Source organism: Capra hircus, chromosome 9, assembly GCF_001704415.2.
Source record: "Capra hircus breed San Clemente chromosome 9, ASM170441v1, whole genome shotgun sequence".
Classification (NCBI taxonomy): Eukaryota; Metazoa; Chordata; class Mammalia; order Artiodactyla; family Bovidae; genus Capra; species Capra hircus.
In genome coordinates, this window is record NC_030816.1 from 75,587,690 (window position 1) to 75,614,239 (window position 26,550).

The following is a 26,550-nucleotide window of genomic DNA, read 5'->3' on the forward strand; positions in this document are numbered from 1 at the left end:
AGTGTTGAGATCTGATAATTCCTTATATAAGTCTTCCTCAACTCACAATGAAGTTACATCCCAATAAACCCATGGTAAGTTGAAAACATCAGAAGTCAAACTTCATTTAATACACTTAAACTTTAGAACATAGTTTTATCTTGTTGTTCAGTTGCTAAGTTGTGTCTGACTCATTGTGACCCCATGCACCCCAAGCTCCACTATTTCCGGGAATTTGCTCAAATTCATGTTCTTTGCAACCCACTCCACTACTCTTGCCTGGAAAATCCCATGGACAGAGAAGCCTGGAAGGCTTCAGTCCATGGGGTCACGAAGAGTCAGACACGACTGAGCGACTTCACTTTCACTTTTCACTTTCATGCATTGGAGAAGAAAAAGGCAACCCACTCCAGTGTTCTTGCCTGGAGAATCCCAGGGACCGCAGAGCCTGGTGGGCTGCCATCTATAGGGTCGCACAGAGTCGGACACAACTGAAGTGACTTAGCAGCAGCATGTTCTTTGAGTCAGTGATACAATCTAACCATCTCATCCCCTGTTGCGCCTTCTCCTTTTGCCTTCAATCTTTCTCAGCATCAGGATCTTTCCAATGAGTCAGCTCTTTGCCTCAGGTATCCAAAGTTTTGGAGCATCAGCTTCAACATCAGTCCTTTCAATGAATATTCAGGGTTGGTTTCCTTTAGGATTGACTGGTTTGATCTTTCTTTAGTCCAAGGGACTCTCAAGAGTGTTCTCCAACACCACAATTCAAAAGCATCAATTCTTCAGTACTTGGTCTAACTCACCTTAAATGTGCTGGGAACTGTGGCTTCCTGCCACTACCCAGTATCACAAGAGGCAGGTACTACATATCACTAACTTAGGAAAAGATCTTCCTGGTGGAAAGGAAGGTTTCCCTAGTGGCTCAGATGGTAAAGTGTCTGCCTGCAACGCGGGAGACCCGGGTTCGATTCCTGGGTTGGGAAGATCCCCTGGAGAAGGAAATGGCAATCCATTCCAACACTCTTGCCTGGAAAATCCCATGGATGGAGGAACCTGACAGGCTACAGTCCGTGGGGTTGCAAAGTGTCTGACACGACTGAGCGACTTTACTTTCACTTTCAGGAAAAGATCAAAATTCGAACTACAATTTCTACTGAATGAGTATCACTTTCATGCCACCATAAAGTCCAAAAATTGTAACTCGAACCATCTTAAGTCAGTGACCTTCATACATCTAAATACTAATTCTTTATTGGATCTGTGATTTGCAAATATTTGCTCCCAATCTGTAGCTTATCTTTTCAGTCTCTAAAGCTTTTAATTTTGAAGAAGCATAATTTATCAGTTTTTCCTCTTACAGATGATGCTTTTTGCCTGGGCCTAGATCCCTAGGATTTTCTCCTATGTTTTATTTTTTTCCCTAAAAGTATTACAGTCTCATGTTTTACATTTAAGTTTCTGATCCCTTTTGAGTTAATCTTTTAAAATAAGATATGTGCTTTAGGTCAAGGTTAGTTTTTAGCCTATGGAGGTCCAGTTGTTCTAGCATTGTTTGTTAAAAAGACTATTTCCCTCAATTGAATTGCTTTGGAACTTTTGAAAAACTCAGTGGTTCACATTTATATGGGCTTATTGAAATTTTTATAAAATTATTTTACATTTATTCTAAAAACATTTAGCAAGTCAACTTAAAAGAATGCAAAAAAAAAAGTTAGCTGAACTTATCTGCCTTTCTTCAATTTATTCCTAGTTAAGATGCTTATCAGTTCACACTGATTATTTTCATGACTTGAAGGCATGTGGGTTTTGGCTGATCAAATATTTTTCTATAGTGGTTAAATTCTGTATTTAAGAGCAAATATTCAACATTTCATAACCTAATGGTTTTCTGCCTAGGAATATGATAAGTAGTCTATAATTGAATATAGATGATTTTATATTTATCTATATCTATATACTGAAATAACCATCTTCTTTGGCATGATTTTTAAAAATACAGTCTCACTATAAGATATTCCCACTGTAAAACAAAATTCATTATGCCATGAAACCCTATATTGGGATCCCTTCCAAGTGGATTGATTTTCTTGGAAGAATTAGATTGAATATATATAATTATAATGGTTCTAAAACATAGACTTTCCCGTCTCGTAATATCACTAAAAAAAAAACTGTGCTGAATGGAAATTGCTTTTTTCCCACATCCTTGCTTATTACAATCGACTATTAATTCCCATCAGGAAGCCAGGTGGAATCAAGAAAACCAGTTCAATTTCAAGGTTCTAAAGCAGTGGTTCTCAACCTCTGGCTACACATTAGGATAACCTGGGGAGCTTTTCAAGCCCCCCACTCCACCCCCCACCCCCCCACCAATACCTATGCGGCACCCTGGGCCAATTAAATCAGAATCTCTGGGTTAGGTATTAGAATTTGCTTGAAGTCCCAGGTTATTCCAGTACGCAGCCACGTTTGAGAACTATTCGTCAATGGTTAAAGTCTCTTCTTTTGTTTATTTCTGTATGAGACACTGTATTACTATAATTATCACTCAATACTGTGAATGCAGTATACTGGGTTGTCATAATCTACTATGTGAAATTATATCTTTCAGGTTTCACTCTTCCTTGGATAATTTAAAATTTTCTATCATTCTTTTTATTCTGTTGGCAAGAGTAACATATGTTCAATGTAGAAAATTTGGGAAAAGAAACAGGCAACCATAATGAAGGGGAGAAAAGTCATTTTAAATTCTATCATCCAGAAATAATTATTATAATATTCTAGTTTTCTTATTAGGCATATCCACATACATTAACATATATATTCAGCTTTTATTCTTTCAAAATTGAGATGTTACTGTAAATACAGTTTTATAAGTTATTTTAAAAATCTAATAAATGCAAAAAATAGTATCAATAGCAATCTGTCAGTAATTTACAATGTATGTCTCTGTAGTGTCTTTTCTTGAGTAAAAGGTGTTGACTTAAACCAGTTTTCAGCTTTAAAAAGCCCCAAGCATTTTGCCTGGCACTTAACTCAGTACAAGTTTGTTGAATTGATAGGTCAAAATACATTTTTTAATGTTGATTCTCTGGCGGCTCAGACAGTAAAGAATCTGCCTGCAATGCAGGAGACCTGGGTTCAATCCCTACATTGGGAAGATCCCCTGGAGGAGGGCATGGCAACCCACTCTAGTATTCTTGCCTGGAGAATCCCATGGACAGAAGAGCCTGGTGGGCTATAGTCCATGGGGTCACAAAGAGTCAGACACAAGTGATAGACTAATGCTTGATCTTCCCTGGAGTGAAGAAACTTTCCAGATGCCTTCAGGTACCCTCCATAAATGTGTCCTGAGAAATTCTCTTTTCATATTGGGGAAATCACTTACTATATCTGGGTTCTAGTCACTCCATGGTGGGTGAAGAGCAGCTCAATTCAAGAAAACTGAGAAACCAAAGCTATATTGGCTTATTGGGGACTGCTTTTCAATTATATTCATTTATTTATTCATTTATAGTTAGACACCTCTTGAGCAAAGTGGTGGGAGCTATGTTAAACTAGTTCTCTGTAAATAATTGCTTCTATAAAGTTTTCCACAGTGGCTGGTACCAGCGGGGGAGATGTGCGTTTGTGCTAAGTCATTTCAGTCGTGTCTGACTCTGTGAGACCCTATGGACCGTAGCCCACCAGGCTACTCTGTCCACGGGATTCTCCTGGCAAGAATACTGGAGTGTGCCATTCCCTCTTCCAGATCTTCCAGACCCAGGGATCAAACCTGTGCCTCTTATGCCTCTTGCATTGACAGGCAGGATCTTTACCACTAGCACCACCTGCGAAGCTCCCTGGGAGTGGGGTATGTGTATATATAAATGATATGAATGAAAGAATTAACCGCTCCCTCAAACAATGCCCCTGGAAAGCCTCATCTCATGGTTCCCTCCCTTTGTTACTTTAGAGTAATCTTGATTAAGTCAGTTTTAAATCTTGGCCAGTTTTAAATCTTGGTAAATGAAACAGGGACTTCTCTGATAGCTCAGTTGGTAAAGAATCTGCCTATAATGTGGGAGACTTGGGTTCAATCCCTGGATTGGGAAGATCCCCTGGAGAAGGGAAAGGCTACCCACTCCAGTATTCTGGCCTAGAGAGTTCCGTGGACTGCATGGTCCATGGGGTCTCAAAGAGTCGGACATGACCGAGTGATTTTCACTTTCAAATGAAACAGACATATGAATAGCTGGCTTAATACTTAACCCCAAAGCAATATATTCCTTAAAAGTTAGAATAGTAACAATTGCCTATATACATAATGTATACCTACAGGAGGTTGGCCTTTAGCTGGGGGTGCCATGCTGTGAAACCTGGGGAGTGAAAGTGTGGAGTCCTAACCACTGGACCACCAGGGAACTCCCCTGACCTTTAAGCTTAATCTGTATGTTGAACTTTTTCTGTAGTTTCTACATGAGTGTTGGTTTATTAGCTACTCAGGAATTGAATACAATTATTAACTTTTCTAGTTTTCTACTTAATAATCAGCAAATGCAGGAAAGCAGGAGTTGGGCTCTTAGATGACTTAGGAATCTTGATGTACGTAATTGCTTCAGAAAAAAATAGACTTTAAGGAAAATAAGTCATAAGCGGTAGTTTCAGGGGAGAAGAGGTGCTAGTGTTATGTGAAATTGTCTGAAGGTTTTGTATGGAGGAAATGATCTGTGGGTTAGAGTGTTGGTTTTAAATTCTGTTTTAAACACTCTAGTCATTATTGTGCTTTCAAGGGGCTGGAGTCAATGTTAACACTTGCGAACTATATTTTGGTGTGCACACAAGATGCCCAGCTGTGACTCTAACTTTTATTGGCAAGTCTTGCGTGACCTGTCTTTCTGGAGAAGTAAGCATGCGACAGGCATACAAGTTCAGCCTGCTGTAACGGCAATGTGTATTTGTTTTTGAGAAATCTCAAACTGTTTTTATTAACTCTCTCAGGGAAATGACTACCACCAACTGCCCCCGTGGGAGGAGATGCACAGGGACACCTGCGTCCTGCTGTTTGGAGGAGACAGGGTTGCTGTCGAGAAAACTAGATATCAAGGTAACCGACAGCCGTGGACTGAGAAGTGCAAACTAAAGGCCAGCTGCCCGCCTCTCCACGGCTGCCACCAATGCCAGAAATTCTGAAGGCGTCTCCAAAACTCTTGAAAAGAAAAGCTTGGTGGCTTGACTTGGAGTCTTGAGTGAGAAGCACAGTAATACTGTGGCAGGCATATAATGGGTACTCGCTAAATACGTGTTGAAAGAGTGAAGGGATGAATAAGATTTGAATACTGTTTTGAAGCACTAAGTAGCATGTCCAATAGGTTGGGACATCCCATTGCTGGGGATGATACATAACAAAACCACTCTTCTTCACAAAAATAGCAAAGAGCAAACACACACTACTAGGTACAAAATAGGTAACCAACTAGGACCTACTATATAGCATAGGGAACTAAACTCAGTATCTTATAATAACCTACAATGGAAAAGAATCAGTGAACTACTTTGCTGTCAGTTCAGTTCAGTTCAGTCGCTCAGTCGTGTCCGACTCTTTGTGACCCCATGAATCGCAGCACGCCAGGCCTCCCTGTCCATCACCAACTCCCAGAGTTCACTCAGACTCACGTCCATCGAGTCCGTGATGCCATCCAGCCATCTCATCCTCTGTCGTCCCCTTTTCCTCCTGCCCCCAATCCCTCCTAGCATCAGAGTCTTTTCCAATGAGTCAACTCTTCGCATGAGGTGGCCAAAGTACTGGAGTTTCAGCTTTAGCATCATTCCTTCCAAAGAAATCCCAGGGCTGATCTCCTTCAGAATGGACTGGTTGGATCTCCTTGACACCTAAAACTAACACAACATTGTAAATCAATTTGTAAATAAAATTTTTATTACATTTCAATAACATTTTTTTCAAAATTGATGAATAAATCAAAAAATAAAATTAATGAAGCGTCTAAAAAAAAACAAAGAGTAATTCCCCAGTCTGTGAGTAAAATGGAAAGGATTCTTTGGTCAGTCTTAAAACCAAAGGAACTTAATGTGTGTGTTTGTCTGAAGCTCTAACACTTTGACCACCTGGTACGAAGAGCTGACCCACTGGAAAAGATCCTGATGCTGGGAAAGACTGAGGGCAAGAGGAGAAGGGAACAACAGAGGACCAGATAATTAGATGGCATCACCAACTTAATAGACATGAGTTTGAGCAAGCTCTGGGAGATGGTGAAAGACAGGGAAGCCTGGCATGCTGCAGTCCATGGGGTCACAAGGAGTTGGACACGACTGAGCAACTGAACAACAACAACTTAATGTGTGTTTGTGTGAATCTACAAAGGAGTCCATTATTCTTAATACCTCCTTATCATGGTGCTGTTTCAGGCAGAACAGGAAGTACTAGAACATGCACATTTCTTAAAGCAAGATTTTGCATTTAAAAACTAAGAATCTGAGCATTTCACAGCCTGAAAAATAAACACAAAGCAAACAATTGCTAGTCTAATCAGACATTGGCAGTGTCTTACTTTGCATGTGGGTTGTACGTCGCTGGCTTGAATTTTTGACCTTGCAATCTCTTGTGAAAATTCAGACTAAGTGAGATGTGAAAAGCTTCAAGATTTTCCTAGGAACTGAATAAATATAATCTCACAGAATGGAAAGTTTTGATAGTATTTGTACTACCTAATGATACATTTTCATATGTGCTGACATTAATCATTCTCAGATAGGTTTTAACAGCATTTTTCCTTCTTAACATCCTAGGTGAGGTCTAAATGCACTTTTCACCCACATCCCTGAGAAGAGACAGCACGTTTGAAGCTTCCCACAGAAGGGGAGTAACCTGTTGGGGAGTGGTTCCAAAAGAAGGAATCTGCTCTTCCAACTGCTGCTAAGTTGCTTCAGTCGTGTCCGACTCTGTGCGACCCCATAGACGGCAGCCTACCAGGCTCTCCAGTCCCTGGGATTCTCCAGGCAAGGACACTGGAGTGGGTTGCCATTTCCTTCTTTGCTCTTCCATCTATCAGCTGTGAATCTTTGAGGGCCTGATTTAACCTTTCTGGGCCTATTTTCTCTCACTATATTGGTAACCTGAGAACAGTAGGATCTACACTGTAGTACTGCTCTGAGGATGAAATGTGATTGTACATACAAAGTACACTCACAATGTCTGGTACAGAGTAAGTACTCAAATGTTTCCTCAATAATCCAAAATTTAAGTCAAAATGAGTGAAATGCTTAAAAATTCGGAAAACCAACCATTTTGGAAATAGACTGCTTCTTAAATGTCAGATTTCAGAGAAAGTGGCCGCTATGTACTCCTTTCAGATTAAATGATAAATTCAGAAAAATTTTATGTTGGATAACTAACCTATGGTTCCCTGGCCGTTTTACTACATGTAATTAATTAGGCACAGATATTCTGGTGCCCAACTGCTGTTTACATCAATTCTCCTGCCACTGAGTCCCAAATCTGGATATGTATCTAGTATTAGGGGCAATATTCCACAAGTTTCTTAATTTGTAATGAGATTCTGTGAAAACCGAAGCGCTTAGTGGCGGGTTAAAACTGGGCTAATTATTTTTTTCCAGCCCCACTGTCTTCATGCTTACCAACTGGGTGATTCCCTTAACATTTTCATTTAGGTCAAATATATACCGACTACCTGCTATATTCATACAACAAGCCTTCTTTTCAGGAGTAGGAAGGGACAGAATGCAAGGCCCTGATGCTGTTATTATGGAAAGCCTTTATCTATGGAGAAACACTGAGGGCAAATGAACAGATCCGTGTGATCCTGTTTCAGCCGTGCGCAAGCGAGAGGTGGCCTGGACTCCAGCATCATGCTCTTAAGGACAGGCACATTTCCAGTAACAGTCTCACTTCCCCAATTTCCCTGGGGAAGGAGGGGAGCGGTGTTGCCGATGGCATCGCCTGATATCACTTGTTCTGGGTGATAGGAGAGCGTGGGGCCGCCTGGCCCACCTCATCCGTGGTCTGATTGCATTAACCTCTTGGTTCCCTGCTCCTGCCACGTGAGGTGCCCTAATATGGTCAGACTCCGGCGGAGCCCAGGAGCGCTTGCCTTTCTCCGGCTCCCGGCGAGGAGGCAGGAACGCATGTTCAGTGGCAAGCAGTCTGAAGGAAGGAAAACGGGGATCTAGGTTCGCATCTGGGCGAGTTGAGAGTGGGCTGCAGCAGAAGCCTTGCCTCAGGTCATCCATCATTTAATAACCCCCCCCCCCACCCCCAGAGACTCCGATCTCCCCTGGGGGGCTCCCTTTTCTCGTTCTCCCCTCACTTTCGGGGAGGCACCTCTGGGTGGACCTCTAGCTGCAGTCCTGATAGGAATGGGAGGTGCCCTGGGGGTCGAGGTGGGCGGCTCGCCAAGGCTCCGGCTGCTCGTCGGGTCCTAGCAGCCTGGGGGGAGATGCTGCTGCAAGGCGTGTCTGGGGCTGCGCTCATGTGATGAAGCGAGGGAAAAACAAGGGGGAGGAGGAGGAGGCAAAGAGGTGGCTTTTTTTTTTTTTTTTTTTTTTTTTTAAGGAGTTTGCCGCGAGCGCGTCTCCTTCATTCGCAGTCTGGGCGGGTTTGGAGGAGCACGGCGGGAGACTGAGGCGCTCTTGGGACTTTGCGAGTGCACGGCTTCTGGCTCTTCTCCGCGTCCCTGCGATTTGGAGAAGGCGTTCACCAAGCGGCTAGCCACCGGAGAACCGCAGACGAGCCATGGGCGCCGGGAGCTCCACCGAGCAGCGGAGCCCGGAGCAGCCGGAGGCGGGGAGCGCGACGCCCGCCGAGCCCGAGCCCAGCGGCGGCGGCTCTGCGGCGGAGGCGGCGCCCGGCACGCCGGGAGACCCGGCCATCGCCCCTACGGACCCCGCCACCAAGGTAGAGGCGCTCCCGGCCACCTGCCCGGAGGAGGAGGGGAGGGTGGGGCGGGACGGCGGGGGTCTTTGGGGGTAAGGGGAGGGGGGAGGTCCCCTCGATCTCCGCCTGCAGTAACTTAACGGCCGGTCCAGCCCATCTGCAAACTCGTGAGCCTGAATCCCTCTTTGTAGGCTTTTCGGGGTTTTAGCGCCGGGGCGGGACCAAAGGATCCGCGAGCGCGGCGAGGGGGGCTCGCATCTTTGTCGTGGGTCTCCAGGGGAGGCGACTGCGCCATCCGCAGTAATAAAATTCGCCCGCTGCCCGCGGCTGAGCCTTTCTCCACGCTCTTCCGGTGGAGCGACCCAACCCGACACCCGCGAGCTGCCTGTGGTGGGGGTTGGGGTGCGGGGTGTCTGCGGAGCCCTGACCCCCGGCCAAACGTGTCGAGCCCCCCACCCCGTCTCCCTATGCGGAAAGTCAGCTGTTGGGCCGTGACGCGTGTTGCAGCCTGGTGACTCCGCCACCAATGGGTTCCCCGCAGCGCACTGTCCTTGCTGCCGGCTGTGTCTGGAGCTACCGGGTTTGGTACCCAGTCCTCCTGCGTCAGGCGGCTGAAGCAGACAACACCGCCTTCCCGATGCAGAGAAAGCCTGGGGTGTAGCTCACTCGCCGCCAAAGAAAACCTGAGCCGACGCGGCATTTCCAAAAGGAATGACAGGGTTCGCAAACACGGCGGCGTCCTCCTTTTCGCTCAGTTCGCTGGACTCAGTGGGATAAACAAATACTGGAGGAGTAGTTAGAAGTTCTCAAAGGATGCAGTCGAAGGCGTAAGGGAGTAGTCCCTGTCTATTCCGGTCTATGGAGGCAGTGCTGAACGTCCTAGACATTTTGCATTTTATAGTCTTAGGTCTTCGAAATATTTATTCTTGGCAACTGCAGCAGCCAAGATTGTGACTTGTCCAGATCATTGTTTTTTAGATCTGTTTTCCAGAATTTATGTTCATTAGCCAGGCTTCACTCCACCCGTTTTGTGATACTTTTATGGGAAGATGTGGGTAACCATACTTAATACTTAAAAAGAAAAAAGAAACGTGTCAAGTTTGAGAATATACAGAGTACTTGAGGACCTTTAAGAGTTATCTCAGGAAATATAGATACTTACAGTGTAAGGGGGAAAAAAACACTGAAATCTAGGTAAAAATCACAGAGTTATGACCTCATCGCCTTGACCTTTTAGCTGTGGTAGTCTAGCTTGGATGGAGAGACTGCTTTTAACTAGATTACCTCTAGTTATTAACATACCTCCTTGTAAAACCCACGGTCCCTAGAGCTGTAGATGATTACAAGTAGCTACTGTACCTGGAATGCCTAGATTCTCTAAGATATGCTTAAGACATCTACTATCCTTTTGAGGTCTCAGTTATGTGTGTGTGTATATATATATATATAGTGTGTGTGTATATATATATATATACGTATATTTAGCTGCACCACATCTTAACTGCAGCATGTGGGATCTAGTTCCCTAACCAGGGATCAAACCCAGGGCGTACCCCCTCCCTCCTCCGGCACTGGGAGCTCAGTGTCCAGACTTCACTGGACCACCAGGGAAGTGCCTCAGTTATGCTTTAATATTTACTGTATCTCACTTTTTGATGTCAACTTCTGTCAAAATGTCTGCATAACCAGTATTTAGAGTCCATTAATGAAAGTAATTTTAAGGCATAATTGCTAAAAGCTTGCAGTTGCATTTTTTCCTTTGGCTTTTACCAGCCCTTCAGGTCTTAGTAACAGTTCACACTAAAATATGGTACTTATTCTCTTCCCAATAAACTTCTGTGTATTCATTTAAAATATTGCTTCCTTTCTGTTCTCTTTATCTTTTCCATAACATCATCCTTCTTCCTCTTTCCTAGTCACAACCATCTTGAAACAGTGAGATGACCTCCTTTAAAAAAGTACTTCAATGACATCCTGATGTCATTGAACTTTCTGGCAGACTGCCCAGTTATCAATTTGCAGACAAATCAATATGCTTACATGTACATGTTAGAAAACGTGTAGTTTTTCATTGCGACTAGCAAAATTTATTACTCAAGATTTGAAGACCTGTCTTTTCAAAAGGACTCTCTAATTAAGAATGATTCAGCATGTAGCTTTTGTCTCCTTTCTTCACCCTGTTCAACCCTAATTTCGGACCTCTGAGTAATTTCATCTGACATTCTGGGTTCCCATAGCACCATGGACCTTTCTTGCCAGCAGTTTCCATGTTTGTGGGTTTAGTGACTTGATGAGTAAGTGTTCTCCTGGCTGCTGTGAATGCTCCACAAAGGCAGGGATCGAACCTGGGTTTGCTTATAACAGGTGTTGCTCCGAGTATGGAGTGTGTGGCTGGCATGTAGGATGATCCTGGCACCTTGATTTTGATTGGAGAGGGTCAAGTTGGGGAATACCTTGGTCCATCTGCTTTCTTTTTTAAACTTGTAATTTTGTATTGGGGTATAACAGATAAACAACTGTCTACTTTTTCTTTGACTTTATCATCATAATCTGTCTCACTTATCAGGTAGTGACTCAGTCAACGTCAGTTCTGGTTATTCTCATACCAGGTGAATATCTAGCAGAAAACTAAGATTTGGGAATTCAGCTTTCTTTTTCTTTAGAATGGCTTGTTTACCATTGCATTTCAAATTGCCTTTAATCTCAAGTAGACAAATGCATGATAAATGCAAGTGGCTCAAATTAGACCACTTCATACATTGAATTAGTGATGAATTACATCTTGAGCTTTTTTGATTGGGTCTGTAGACATCTGGGGAGGTTTAGACTAATATATCCCCCTCCCACTAGCAGAATGCTGATCATTAATTAAAGGCTATTAGCAGGTTCCGCCCCCACCCTCCACGCTGGTAAAACTTGATTACACAAGCCTAACATTTAGATGCATTGAGACAAATCCTGATTTTATCTGTGATGTATTTTAATGGAAATGGAAGGAGTCTTATCTTCCAGTCAATCTTTTACAATCTTAATATGTTAATGGTGAGGCAAAATGGCCTGATCAGTTATTTTCCAGGTTAAATTTTGAGAGTTTGCAGGTACAGAAAGATTAAACAACCTGAACACAGGTGGTAAACAGAGCCTAATGTTATTCCTCAATTGCCTGCTTTCATTTAGGTAGCAGCATCAGGTGGGGTTGGCCAATGATGAACTTCCTTTTCTCTGACACATCTTGATTTCTGGAGCCAAGCTCCAGGCTAAATCTGGACAATCACAATCCTCTAAATTAACCTTCTCTGTTCAGTGACTTAGAGCTGGAAATGAAACAGTTCTCAGTTCAACAGTGTAAGGCCTACCTCCCTGGCAGGTGGGGAGACTGAGACCCTTGTCAATGTTCCAAGCTGTGGTTCCATTTGGCTGCAAGAGCTGCGACTCAAATAGATGTATGCAAATAGGAGAATCTGTTGTCCTGATGAATAGAGTTAAGGATGTCGCTACCTTTTATGCATTAAACAGACAATTGAGTCGGCCAGGTGCATTTCCTAATTCCCGTCCCAGCCTAGGGTATGTGCTGTTTCCCACTTGCCCCGTGTTTGCTAAAGATGGGACTAGAGATGGCTGTCATGTGATTATGTCATTGGTTTTCCATGGAAAGAGCCAGAATTTAAGATTTCAACAGAATTATATGTTAACAGAGTGATGTTTTCTGGGTGTGACTGCCTGTATTTGTATGAATTTCCCTCAGATTATAAGAGGTGCTACTTGCTGATTAGAACATAGTCTGGAGATTGGAGTTGGGGGTATGAGGATGGTCACTTAGGTCTGAGAGCCAGTGGGGGCTGCATTGCCTTCCTTTGAATCCATTACAGGCTTTTAGGCTCAGCAGAGATTTCTGCTTGAAATACTTCCCTGGGCGAAGGACAGCCTCCAAATGTGCATCCTCTCCGAATTCACTGTGTGTCCACTAATCTCTGTGCAAGGATCACTTTAGACTACATTAAAAGAACGATTCCAGTTTGGTATCTTATAGGATAATTAATAAAATGGAAAGAAAATGTTCTGTTTTAAAAGGCCTTAAGAAATGATTTCATTTTCTTTATCATGTTAACAGCAGTGTTACAGAATACCAACGAAAGGAAAATCAGCTAAATAGTCATTCTTTATGTTATAGTTATTCAAGAAGTGAGAAATTAACTTACAGCACTAAGTGATGTGAGAAAAATACATCGGTACTTTTAGCGAAGAAAACTGTAAAACTAAATATCCTTGAAGCTAATTCTTCATTTTCTCATACCCTAAAAAATTATAAATTAGGAGAAGTTTCACTTTAAAATAATTTAATAGAAAAATATGAAAAAATCTGGGTTTGGGAGGGAGATGAAAGCTTATTTTCAATAAACTATTTTAAAATCTATAATTATAATTGTCTTGTCTGTTTAGATTTTGAGCCATTTTCCTGCAAGTTAGTACCTTATTAAAGAATGTAAGAGTAGGGGTTTATACCTGTGATCCTACCTGTTAGTACATCTAATAAAAGGATTAAGGTGAGAAGATATTAATCTGTAATAATTTCAGTTATATATACATTTATATTTCTTATTATGAATAATTACATTTGCTTATTTAAATCTGACTGTAGGCCTGACAGCATCATTCTTGAATCATAAAGGCTTTATTAAAAGATGATCAAAAGCACTTGCTTACTCTTATTAAAATGATTTATTTATTTATTTGGCTGCGCTATGTCTTACTTGTGGCACTCAGAATCTTCCATCTTCGTTTCAGAACGGAGGAACTTTTTTTTTTCTAGCTGCCACCTGCAAACTCTTGTTAGCTTCGGCTTGTGGGATTAGTTCCCTGGTCAGGGATTGAGCCGGTAACCTCTGAATTGGGGGCCAAAGTCTTAGCTACAGGTTCACCAGGGAAGTCCCTAAAATGATTTTTATGTAAAGTCACTGCGAACAAGATTCATTTAATGTTTGTTTTTCTAAAAATGTTCATGGTTGAGAACTTATAATTTGTAGAGGATGATAAAAAGGGAACATATCCTATTCCTCCTACCCCTGAAGTACTCACTGTTAACAACAATTTGAAATCAAGGTTGGTTGTTTCTTGCATATTCTTCTAAAACTTTTATGCCTGTGCAAGTATATGAATAAGAATAGCCCTGTTTTGTCCTTTTAACAAATGAGATCCTAACATAAATTCTGCAACTTTAGGGTTTGGCTGTCTTTTCATATCAGGATATAAAGATCTCCCTTCGTTCTTATTGGCTACATGAATTTCTCATTTATGTATGAATTGAAGTACCACAATGATTTAACCAATCCCCTGTGTGTATATTTAGATTTTCCTAGTCTTGTTATACTAAATTGGCACAGGAAATATCCTAGTTCAGATATCTTTGTCTGTGTGCAAATGTATCTCTTGGAGAGATTTCTGAAAGTTAGGGTTGCTGGATCATAGGATTTCTGTGCATTTTAAATTTTGATAATCCTTGCTAAATTTACTTTCCAAAGAGATTCAGCCACTTTGCATTCCTACTCTGGAGATCGACACTCACCTTCCCATGTCTTTGCCTCAGTGGATAGCAGATTTTCTAGTATTTGCCAGGCTGTACCTCAGTTGGCACCTTGGATTCCCTCGGTGCCTTTTTAGCTATGAAGTTGAGTGCCCTGTCAGGTGTATTGATTGTATGCGTTTCTTCTGTTCAGCACTTCATCAGGAACTGGACTGGCTTTCAGAACATTATAGGCTATAGTTTATTTACCTGTTGAGTTCTTAGTTACTTAGTTGTGTCTGACTCTCTGTGGCCCCAGGAACTGTGGCCCACGAGGCTTCTCCATCCATAGGATTTTCCAGGCCGGAGTACTAGAGTGGACTTCGATTTCCTTCTCCAGGGGATCTTCGTGAGCCAGGGACTGAACCTGCATCTCCTGCATTGGCAGGCGGATTCTTTACCACTGAGCCACCTGGGAACATAGTTAATTTTAAAAGACTTTCCCCTCCCAGAAATTAATCAGAATTGGGAAAAAACAAGCTTAGACTAAAAACAAGGCTGAGGTATTGTTCCCTTTCCTTCCCAAATTAGTAAACTGGCTTTAATTTTATTTGCTTGGATTAACTTTGCAATGACCTACTTCTTTAGCTATCAATTTAAAAATTTCTCCTCTGGGAACAATCTAAAATCATCCAGTTGCCAGAAATTTCTTCATACATCTGATCCATGAAATGTTGGAATCACGAATTGTGGGCAGTAGAAATTTACTTCCTGGGAAAACAGTAGTCCCCTCCCCTGGGCGCCGTTCTCAGTTCTCATAACAAATGACAGCCTGGCTCTGTTAACTGGAATAAATGTTTTCCCAGAAAAACGTAGGTGTTCAAAGCACTGGAAACTACAGCGTCTTTCCCGGACACTTAGGCTTCTCTTAATGCAAGTATTCATTCAAGATCAAAGGTTTTCGTCTTCCCTGCAGTTTCTTCATGATGTTGTGTAAATGAGAGAAGCCAAATTTTAGGAAGGGGAGATTACTATAAATCAGTGGCCCATCTGCTGTTTGTTATATGCAGGCATGCAAATTGTGGGCGTCTGGAGAGATTACATTTTCCGTGGTTCCCAAACCTGGTTGTGTAGTTGAATCACCTGGGGAGCTTTTTAAAGACCCCACCCGGCCCCCTTCTAGATTATTCTATCAGAATCCCAGGCCATTCCAGCATCTGAGATTCTGTAGCCCTGATGCTCATCGGGGTCCTGATTTGTCTGGTGTGGTCTCCGTGCTCTGGAGGAAGCGGTTACGGGGTGTCGGAGCTGATGGGGGCAATGGAGAGGTGGCTGCAAGCACACTCTGAGCGATGTTGGTGCTCGTGTGCGTGGCAGAGAGGGTTCCAGAAGAGCAAGGGGGAGAAAATAAAGGGAAACCTCTCCCCGACATAACTTCACTCCTTTATTCTGCTGTCTTGAGACTATACATGCTGCTAGTATTAATAGTATTGTTCTTAATGGAATGTACTCTTCAAGGTAAATAGGTATGGAATCCAATGTTTTTTTCTTTTCTCTGAGCCAGGATCTACTTGTCAACATTAACTTTTTTGTTCCCCCCGATGCCTCTTAACCATCGACCCTCATTTATCATGTTGAAAACATCACTTGAGTTAGTAGGCCATAGCTGTTGGCTTCATGTATGGCCTTTGGCTGGTCTGAATGTTGGGTGAAGAGATCTTAACACCTAACCAAGTCATTGAGGATGAGCCCAGAAGAGGGGCTGTCTGGCTTTCTGCACCATGTAGTTGCTGTTCTGTCTTGATTTCATTAACATTTCTCTGCTGGCTTCTGTACTCCTGGAACTGGGGATACAAAGAAGAGAGAAATCCAAGAGCTTGGTGCTTAAAAAATAGTCAAAGTGCTCCCTGTCATGTATTCGTCTCTTCGATCCATTAAAATGGATTATTTTCTGTCTAGAGAAAGAGGTTTAAATTCATTTTCCATACTGGTCACTGTTGTTCCAGTACCATCGATTAAATAGTTTCCGTATTCACATATATGTTTATTGATTTTCTTTTACTTTAAAATTTTTCCTACTCTGTTTATTTGTACACATAGTTAAAAGCAGTAAGACAGTGGCTAAAAATCTAATGGATTCTAATGGCAGATCCATGGTTTGAGATATTTTTATATTCTACATCTTCAGGCACTGTCAGGGCTTGCCCTGGTCTGATGGCTATGGTAAGTTTAGTGAAAAGGAAAGTGTTAGTTGCTCAGTTGTGTCCAACTCTTTGTGACCTCATGGTATGTATCTTGCCAGGCTCCTCTGTCCATGAGATTTCCCAGGAAAGAATACTGGAGTGGGTTGTCGTTCCCTTCTCATGGGGATTTTCCCAACCCAGGGTTGAACCCAGGTCTCCCGCATTGCAGGCAGATTCTTTACTGTCTGAGCCACCAGAAAATATATACATAAATACTAAAAAGTGGGGAGCCTGTGTTGTCTTCAGAAGTGAATTTATTTCCTTGGTATATAATAATATTATTCATTAAAAATAATCACTCGAGTATTTTCTAACCACTTTTGCTATGAAAGGCCCTGGTTCTAGATGCTTCAGGAGGTGAATAACACAGAATTATCCTTGAGCACCTCATGATCTAGGTGAGGTAATGGGTCCCCAACCTTTTTGGCACCAGGGACTGGTTTCGTGGGAAGACAGTTTTTCCACCAACCAGGGGTGGAGGATGGGGATGGTTTGGGGTGATTCGAGTACATTACATTTAGCGTGTGCTTTATTTCTAATCTAACGCCATCACTGATGTGGCAGCAGATACTGGTCCAGGGCCTGGAGGTTGAGGACTCCAGCTTTAGAGGAAAGATTCAATAACAAAGATTCAAATAAGTTAGGCAGGCAATAGAAGAACTGCCATTAGTTGGTACATGTCTGTTCAGTGAATTGTCTGGATAGCTGATGTACAAAGAAAAGACGATTTTGCCAAGTGTCACAAGCAGATAAATAGGCCATAATAGTCAGGAGGCCGGAAGGCACAGGGCATATGAAGGAGCTGAATGTTTGTAAGAGGTTAATGGGAAGATGACCGTAGAATTGCAGGCAATTATGGTAAGAGCTCGGAGAAGGCAATGGCACCCCACTCCAGTGCTCTTGCCTGGAAAATCCCATGGACGGAGGAGCCTGAAAGGCTGTAGTCCCTGGGGTCACTAAGAGTCGGACACGACTGAGAAACTTAACACGACTGAGAAACTTCACTTTCACTTTTCACTTTCATGCATTGGAGAAGGAAATGGCAACCCACTCCAGTGTTCTTGCCTGGAGAATCCCAGGGATGGGGGAGCCTGGTGGGCTGCTGTCTATGGGGTCGCACAGAGTCGGACACAACTGAAGCGACTTAGCAGCAGCAGCAGCAGCAGCATGGTAAGAGCTGGACAGGCTGCAGAGGGCCGTCCCAGTGGAGGCTTCTGATAAAAAGAAAGCCAAGAGGCAGGCCCTTCCACACTCTGCTGAGAGGACACCCCCAGGAGCGTGCGGGGCGGATATTAACCTGAGCGATGGGATGGGTGCAGAGTGTAGGCTCAGCGCAGGGGAAGCCAAAAACAGCTGAGACTTCAAGGCTTGGAATATGGAGTGCTCCAGTTTCTCCAGTAGACAAGGATGTTCCCCTCCTGATGTCGGTCTCAGATGTCTATTGCTGTAGCCAACCATGCCAAACAACGACACACCAGTTGTATCTTTAGAAGCGAGAACGTCACTTGACAGTTATAGCCCCCCTTTTTATTAATGTAAGGAAGAAGTTTGCATCAGAGTCTAGGAAAACGACAGAGAGCATCCGTGAGATCCATAGCGCATCTCTGAGTAGTGACCTGCGTTAGCCCAGATCACAGGCACTGTGAGCCACCCAGATTGGCGAAGTGGGGAGCCCCCAGGGAAGGTGAATATCACAGAATAAGAGCTGATGGCACCAGAGGAGCTGAGAGTGGTAGCTGGGGAGAAGGTGGAACCACTGAATGATAATCAAAGAGAAGACTAGATAAAACAGATGGAATTGGGTCGAATAGCCATTGGGTCACTGCTTCAGCAGGCAACAGTGACTAGTTTATCTCTGCATCTGAGTCCACCTAAAAATGAAAGAGGCTGATGGTTGACTAGCATCTCTTCCATTTGTAGGCAAAGAATCTAGGTGGCTTGGGGAATGTTTATCTTCACTTTCAAAGAAGACATTTCTTCTTCGCAATTTTTTCCACCTCCAGCATATGCCCTCTGGTGTGTCGTTTGGAGGACGATTTATGGTTTGCTATTTTTCTTCATGTCTGAGCGTATGATTTCTTATTGAATCAAACCATTGCATAAGGCTCTGGGTTTTGTCTGCCTCGTGATCAATTTTCTGTCCTTACTCCTGATATTGACCATCCTTATTGAAGACATGTTTCATTACATTCTTGATAGTTTTACTTGCTCTTTGAAATACATATTGCTGTGATGCATAGAGCAATAACAAAACATAAAACAATGTTGGTGTATGTTATTGTGCTTAGCCTTCTTTAATTTTTTTACATTTTCAGTTCTGGGTGCTACTTTTTCACTATGGTAACCGACTGCTTGTATAATGCTTCTTAACGAACATTTGTTTGAAATTATCCTTCACTTGGGTATGTATGTAAAGCAGTCTTATTCCACACCTATAACCCTGAATGCTATGCAAAGTTCAGCCTTAGATGTGGTTAAATTTGCAATGACTATATACTGCTATACCAACTGGGGTGGAAATGAGGGGATGGAGAAAGGATTGCAATCTACAAGAAATTGCTAAGGATTAGACAGTTTTTCGGTGATGAATTTTTCTTAATTATTTCAGAGACACATCTAACCAATATTTAGACATGAATTCATGACTCCTGTAGTGTTAATCTAACTATCTGAATGGAAATTTTTGTTCTTGTTCTGCTCTGTTTTATATGAAGTCAGTTACTGAAAAGCAGTGGAAAATGTTACCAGTAAACTACTAAATCAGTCCTGATTATCAAGGTTTTTTCCCCTCTGATCCTGACAAAAGCTAGTATATGAAATTTATTTATATTTTTTAGTATATGAAATTTATTTATATTTTTTAGTATATGGAATTTAAATAAAAAATACTTGACAGTCATGAGGGCAAAACTCAGATTAATTTGGTTTTATAACTGATTTTTTTTTTTAACCTTCAGGAGTTTGTTTCCTTTAAATTCAGTTTGATGGCAGTGTTAGATCTATCTGTTTTGCTTACAATATAGGAAATTTGTTTTGCTTTGATTAAAATGCAGATTGATTGTTCTTTTGTTTTTAATCTTTGCTATTAAAGACACACTAAGGTCTTTCAAAATGCTCAAAAGCTTTTTGTCCTAAATGGAGCTAAGAGCACCCTCAATGTTATCTAGAATTGCAACAGTGACAGAGGTTTCAAGTCACTTCTGGAACTGTGCCTGATAAACAGTCCTCCAGGACAGAGAGGAATTCAAAGAATGCTGAAGTATTCAGGGAAGTAGGTCATGGTTTAAAACATTACATTTGTCAGAGAAAGTTTCTCAAGCAGTCCCTGTGATCATTGGATCCCTGCTAATTTCTTACTCAGGGTTCTTTAGTCTTAGGCAAATTAGGTGGCTAAATTAACTTGTTAGTCTCTAGGAGGGCGGGACTAAAAGTAACAGATTCCCCACATGCATGTGCTCTCCCAACACCAAAAATAAAGAGCTAGGGCTATAGATGGGCTCAATCAGTAAAGAATCCACCTGCAGTGTGGGAGACCTGGATTCGATCCCTGGGTTGGGAAGATCCCCTGGAGAAGGGAACAACTATCCACTTCAGTATTCTTGCCTGGAGACTCTCACGGACAGAGGAGCCTGGTGGGCTACGGTCATGGTGTCGCAAAGAGTCGGACATGACTGAGCGACTTTCACAGGGCTATATATGAGCGACCAGAAAATCACAGAAGTGATGTGTTTTTTCTTAATTGCACAATCCTGGAGTAAAAATGTTTCGAAAATGCAAAATAAATAATGCAAATATTTATTTTGCATATTTTAAAAAATGTTTTAAGAAAAAAATAAATTCCATACAGCCAGATTAAAAAAAAAAGTAAATAGGCAGATGATGTGTAAGTATATTTAGGAAAATTGGAGTACCTTTTAAGTGAGCTGGGGGTCTGTCTTTGCCACCAGGATTAAGGACAGTGGGGACCTGCTGATCCCCTGTATGTGGCCATAGTGCCCACAGTCTCTTGTGGACTTAAATTTGTGGAAACCATTTCTTTCTTTTTTTTTTTTTTTACTTTATTTTACTTTACAATACTGTATTGGTTTTGCCATACATTGACATGAATCTACCACGGGTGTACATGCGTTCCCAAACATGAACCCCCCTCCCACCTCCCTCCCCATAACATCTCTCTGGGTCATCACCGGGCACCAGCCCCAAGCATGCTGTATCCTGCGTCGGACATAGACTGGCGATTTGATTCTTACATGATAGTATACATGTTACAATGCCATTCTCCCAAATCATCCCACCCTCTCCCTCTCCCTCTGAGTCCAAAAGTCTGTTATACACATCTGTGTCTTTTTTGCTGTCTTGCATACAGAGTCGTCATTGCCATCTTTCTAAATTCCATATATATGTGTTAGTATACTGTATTGGTGTTTTTCTTTCTTGGAAACCATTTCTTGCCGTGAATTGTAGCTGAATGCCAGAGACGAGGAGGCACTAATAAGACAGGTGCAAGAGAAAGCATATACTAGGGTACCAAGAAAGGCGGCACAGAGGAGGCTGTGGACTGAGTGTGTCCCTAAAACTCAAGTTGAAACTCTAATCGCCAGTGTGATATTATTAAGAGATGGAGTCTTTGGGAAGTAATTAGGTCATGAGGGTGGAACCCTCATTAAGGAATTAGTGTCCTTATAAGAAGAGACACCAGAGCTTGCATCCCCTCCCCACCCTCAAGTGGTACCCTCTACAAAGCAGGTGGAGAACCCTTAGGAGAGCAAAATCAGCCTGCACCCTAATCTTGGACTTCCAGCTTCCAGAACTCAGAAATAAATGTTTCTCATCTTGGCCACTCAGCTTATGGTAATTTTTCATAGTGATCAAACTAAGAGGAAATGGAATTTATGGTGAATTGCTGAAGAATGGAGATGCTTAGGAGAAGGAGGCAAGGAAATAATTAAATAATTTTTAAATAATAAAAGTAACAAAGGGGCAAGAGAGAACCTCACCCTCTTGGGAGAAATACTGAGTGAAAAATAGTCTAGGAGAAGTTGGGTTAAAGATTTCTTTTTGGAGGATTTCCCTGGTGGTCCAGTGGTTAAGACTTTGCCTTCCAATGCAGAGGGCATCGGGGTTTGATCCTTGATTTAGGAACCAAGATCCCACATGCCGTGTGACCCTGAAAACAAAAAATAAAACAGAAGGAAGCCATATTGTAACAAATTCAGTACAGACTTTAAAATGGTCCACATCAAAAAGATTTCATTTTTTAACTACAGAACTTTTGCAGAAACTTAATATGTTATTTATTAATTATGCCTCTCCTAAAGGGGACATATAATATGCATCTTTACCCAAATGCAATTGGGAAATGCCAGGCTAGTGAAGACACAATTAGGAAACAGTGATTGTGAGAAGCCAGGATGGGTATCTGTGGCTCTGCCTTGGAGAATTTGAATACCAGCGTGTGACTTATGCAGTAATTGAAATTGGCAGTGTGAAACCAGTAATTAATTGAGATCTACATCTCCATTTGTTCGGATGGAGGTTAGGACTTAACTTTATTTCAAATCTGAGACCTAGAGAATAATTCTGAGATATTAAGGAAATTTGTTCTCTTTTGGGGGAGGGGAGGAAGCAGCATGGATTTTCATTTCATTCATATAAAAATGATTTCCTTTTATATCCAATGTTTAAATGAAATAAATGTAGAGAGATTCTTACTCTGATTAAAATGAAAATAAAGGATAAATCCCAGCTTTTAAATGTGCATTATTTGGGAAATGTCTCAGAATATCCTAAGATGAAATATTTCATATTTTTATGTCCTTATTAAGTTATATCTAAAATTCCTGATGTATTTGGTGGGGGCGGCAGGGAAAGAAAAAGAAATAGAAAACTGAGCAACAGTAGGATCATTGAAAATTTGGAAATTGAATATACTTTGGGTTCACTTCATTTTTCAAATAATCTAGATAGTTTGTATGTTAGATTTAGTTTTTATTTTCAATGTGTGGTGAGTCCAATAACCATCGACTCAGTTTCTGTGGCACTTAATTAATTACCATAGGGCTGAACATCCTAGCACAAGCGACATTATGTCCTAAAACTCTCCCTTAACCGTATTTTCTGGGGCCAAAGACAATTGGACTACTGTGGAGTTAAATGCTGTAAATTATTGTGTTCCTCAAACCCTCTCCAGCGCCTGCAGTGAATACTGGAGGTATTGTAACTGTATGTGAACTTGAACGAAGATCAGGCGAAGGTCAAAACAGAGCCTTCTTGAATGGAGCTACAAATTCTTCTTCTGGCAAATAAGAGTAAAGGGAAATGTCACCCGCTTGTTGCTTTTTATGGTCATGAAGAGGGAAAAAATCCCTGAAGCCTCTGATTCCTTTGCTATGAGCTGACCAAGCTGGCTTATTTCAGCTTCGGATAAGAAGCTGAGACGCACACTGATTTATTTTTTCCTTGAGTCTGATCAAAGCAAATAACAGCATCCTGGGAGGGTAACGAAGCTAAATTTTTAAGAAAGTCTCTCCTTTGGAAAACCTAAAAATCAATATTCTTGTAAGATTACTTCAGGCCATTTAAGTGGGAGCAACTCAATCTAGGCATAAAATGATGATTCCTGCTTCTTAGTAAACATTTACTAATACTGTATTTATTTTAAAAATTAGTTCACATAGAAATATGGTTAATATCCCCACGCAGTGGCCCCTTTCTTCAGTGTGACTTTTTGTGCTTATGCTCACACAAAGCGTGAATGTCCTGTGAGTGAAAGGGGAGCCTGGCTGTGTCAGTTTTGCGTCCTCTGCCCATGTTCAAGGGCTCTTCCCACAGTTATTTGACTGTGTTTCTGGGTTGCTTACAAGGGTGAAAACTGTAGGGGATTAACTAAGGCATAAACCTTAAGGATCAGGCATATGTAGAAATATGAGAAAAATGTAGTCCCTTCTCTCACCGTCAGCTCACTGACGTTTGTTGGTTTTGAGTACTGCTAGGTATCAGATGGTTTTGGAGGGCACTTGCCCATCCTTTTTCCTATCTTATTTTTCAGTCATAACTTCTATGAGGTAAGTGGTATCATTCTCACTTTAAAAGGGTGCCAACAAAGTAAACATTTATGAAACTTTTGATTCACCAACTCTTAAAAAAAAAAGATTATTTATTTGGCTGTTCTGGGTCTTACTTGCAGCATGCGGGATCTAGTTTCCCTGATCAGGGATCGAACCCAGGCCCCCTACACTGGGAGTGCGGCGTCTTAGCCACTGGACCACCAGGGAGGTCCCACAGTTCACTGACTCTTGAGTCTTCTCCTGGTTTCATCAGCTCCTTGGGGTGGGGCTGGGGGGAACGAAACCACTGTGATGTGAACCTGGCCTTGGCTGTGATGCTAAGGAGGAGACAGCTCCTGATACACTAGACCCTCCTCAGATCCTGGGATTTTCTGCCTCTCTAGGTATATTAGGATGTATCATTCTATCTTCTGTCAAGTAAATGGCAAACGATTTATCTTTGTGGGCCATCCAGTTATTTCAAAGCTTGTCCTCATTCTTCCCGTTCCCTCCGGATGTGAAGATAGCTGATGCCAGACTGTAAGAGCTCCTTGGGTTTGGTGGCAAGTAACGACCTAAAGACTCATCTCCGCTCATTTTTCTCTTCCATTTGGGTGTAACTGAATGCCAGGTACCTACAACCACCATCTTCTCCCTTCCCATTTTGCTTGGTCATCCTGACCTCCCAGCATATCATCTGTCTGTTTTTTCGTACCCGTGTAAATCCTGTTCCATATCCTCCCTAAGGATCATCCCCTGGCTGATTCGTCCGTCCAGATCAGGGCTTTGTCCTGCTGGGATACTGTCCTCTCCCAGGGTTTTAACACCCAGTTATATCCACCAAGTGTCAGTCCCACACATGCATCTATCTGTCAGACAAGTTCACCTCAAAAACAGTGTTTTCTTCTGTCCCCTTTGCCTGCCTCTTCTTCCCATAAGGGAACTCTCTCTCTAGTGCCTTCAGCATCTTATAGAAGGCTGAATGGTATCACTGTCTTACTGGCTCTTTCCTTTCATTTGCCAGTATCTAGGCCATCTGGGGCTTCCTAGGTGGCTCAGTGGTAAAGAAACTGCCAGCCAATGCAGGAGACTCAGGTTTGATCCCTGGGTGGGGAAGATCCCCTGGAAAAGGAAGTGGCAACCCTCTGCAGTGTTCTTGCCTGGGAAATCCCATGGACAGAGGAGCCTGGCCAGGGTACAGTCTATGGGGTCACAGTCGGGCATGACTGAGCAACAAAACAGCAACAGCAGAGCGTGCAGGCCATCATGAAGTCCCACTGGTTCTAGAGCTGCTTCCTTAGACCTTTGTTTCAGCTTCCCTGGTGGCTCAGATGGTAAAGAATCTGCCTGCTCTGCAGGAGACCTGAGTTCAATTTCTGGGTTGGGAAGATCCCCTGGAGGAGGGCATGGCAACCCACTCTAGTATTCTTGCCTGGAGAATCCGCATGGACAGAGGAGCCTCGTGGGCACAGTCCATGGGGTTGCAAAGAGTCAGACATGATTGTAACTAAGCCCAGGCACATGCAATGTACTGCAACATTAGTCTTCAAATTAGTCTTCCTGCTCCTAGCCATTTTTCTGTGTGTATGACTGCTTTATAGATATAGTTAGATGGTAGAAGTACCTGGAATTTGTATTTGTCCTTCTAGACTTTTCCTCTTTGCCCCACTTACACACCTATGTATTTATTATCCTTTATTCCTCACGTTGCATCTTGAGGGTTAGAAAAGATAAAAACCAACAGTTTGTTAGCTGCTTTCTGTTGCTCTTTCATATGTTTTTCTTTCATTCAGTCAATGAATGTAGCCATAAGAGGAAGCTCTTTTCATTGCCTTTGTTTGATTTTAAATATTTTTGCATGAAACTGCAATAACGTGGCCTCCGAGAAATGTCTACATAACTGAAGTCAACTTTCTACCACCGTGGGCATCTTAAGATAAATGCAAACTGTGGCATCTTGATCATATTTATATAGAAACATAGTTTGGGCTATACAGTTATTCCATTCTTAGGTTGGTTTTTATTTTGGGGATTCTATCTGAAGCAGAAACATATCCAGTTGACTTAAAAAGTTCAACCATTTGATTTATTGGCATTTCAACAAGCAAGTATCTGGTATGAATTAAATGAAGTTTAGAAATTCTTTGTTTTCCGTTTCCCCTCCCCACCTCCAAAAAAGAGAAAATTCCTAAAGCATTTTATAATTTCTATTGGTTGAAGCCATCCTTTTTTTTAAAATGATATTATTTATTATTTATTTTTGGCTGCACTGCACCTCCGTTGCTGTGAGGGGTTTTCTCTAGTTGCGTGCTTCTCGTTACAGTGGCTTTTCCTTGCAGAGCATGGGCCCTAGGGCACTCGGCTTTCAGTAATTGTGGCACATGGGCGCAGTAGTTGCGGTTCCCAAGCTCAGGAGCACAGGCTTAGTAGTTGTGGGCTTAGTTGCGTCAAGGCATGTGGAATCTCCCAGAGCAAGGATCAGACCTTTGTCTCCATTGGCAGGAAGATTCTTTATCACTGAACCACCAGGGAAACCCAAAGCCAGTCTTTATCAGGACTGTTTCTCAGGTGGAAACATCCCACAGGGTGACCTCAGCCCCTCCCACAGTTTTTTTTTTTCTTCTTTCTTTCTTTTTTTAAGCTGCAAAGACTTTTCACAACTTCAGGTCTAAGGCTTTAACAAGTTTTTTGGGTCTCAGTTTCCTTGCTCTTCAGAATCTAAACCCATTTTCTTTGCCTGAATATAAAAGACAGTTTATTTATTGAAGTTATTCGCCTTTAGATTTCCTTTTTATAGGTGAAAAATGTATTCACGTGACTTTTCCAGAGTCTTCTCTTAAATTTTCTCTTTGACTCACGTAATGATCCTCCAAGAGTCTGGATAACTTACTG

At 42.1% G+C, this 26,550-nt stretch overlaps 1 protein-coding gene across 1 annotated transcript in view; it reads left to right on the plus strand.

The window, feature by feature from the left end:
* AKAP12 (A-kinase anchoring protein 12) overlaps positions 8,122-26,550 on the plus strand; it is a 110,820-nt gene continuing 92,391 nt past the window's right edge. Inside the window, exons 1-2 of the mRNA XM_018053358.1 lie at positions 8,122-8,217; positions 8,549-8,890. Coding sequence (XP_017908847.1) covers positions 8,729-8,890 — 162 coding nt within the window. The 5' untranslated portion in view covers positions 8,122-8,217; positions 8,549-8,728. The remainder of the gene's footprint in view (positions 8,218-8,548; positions 8,891-26,550) is intronic.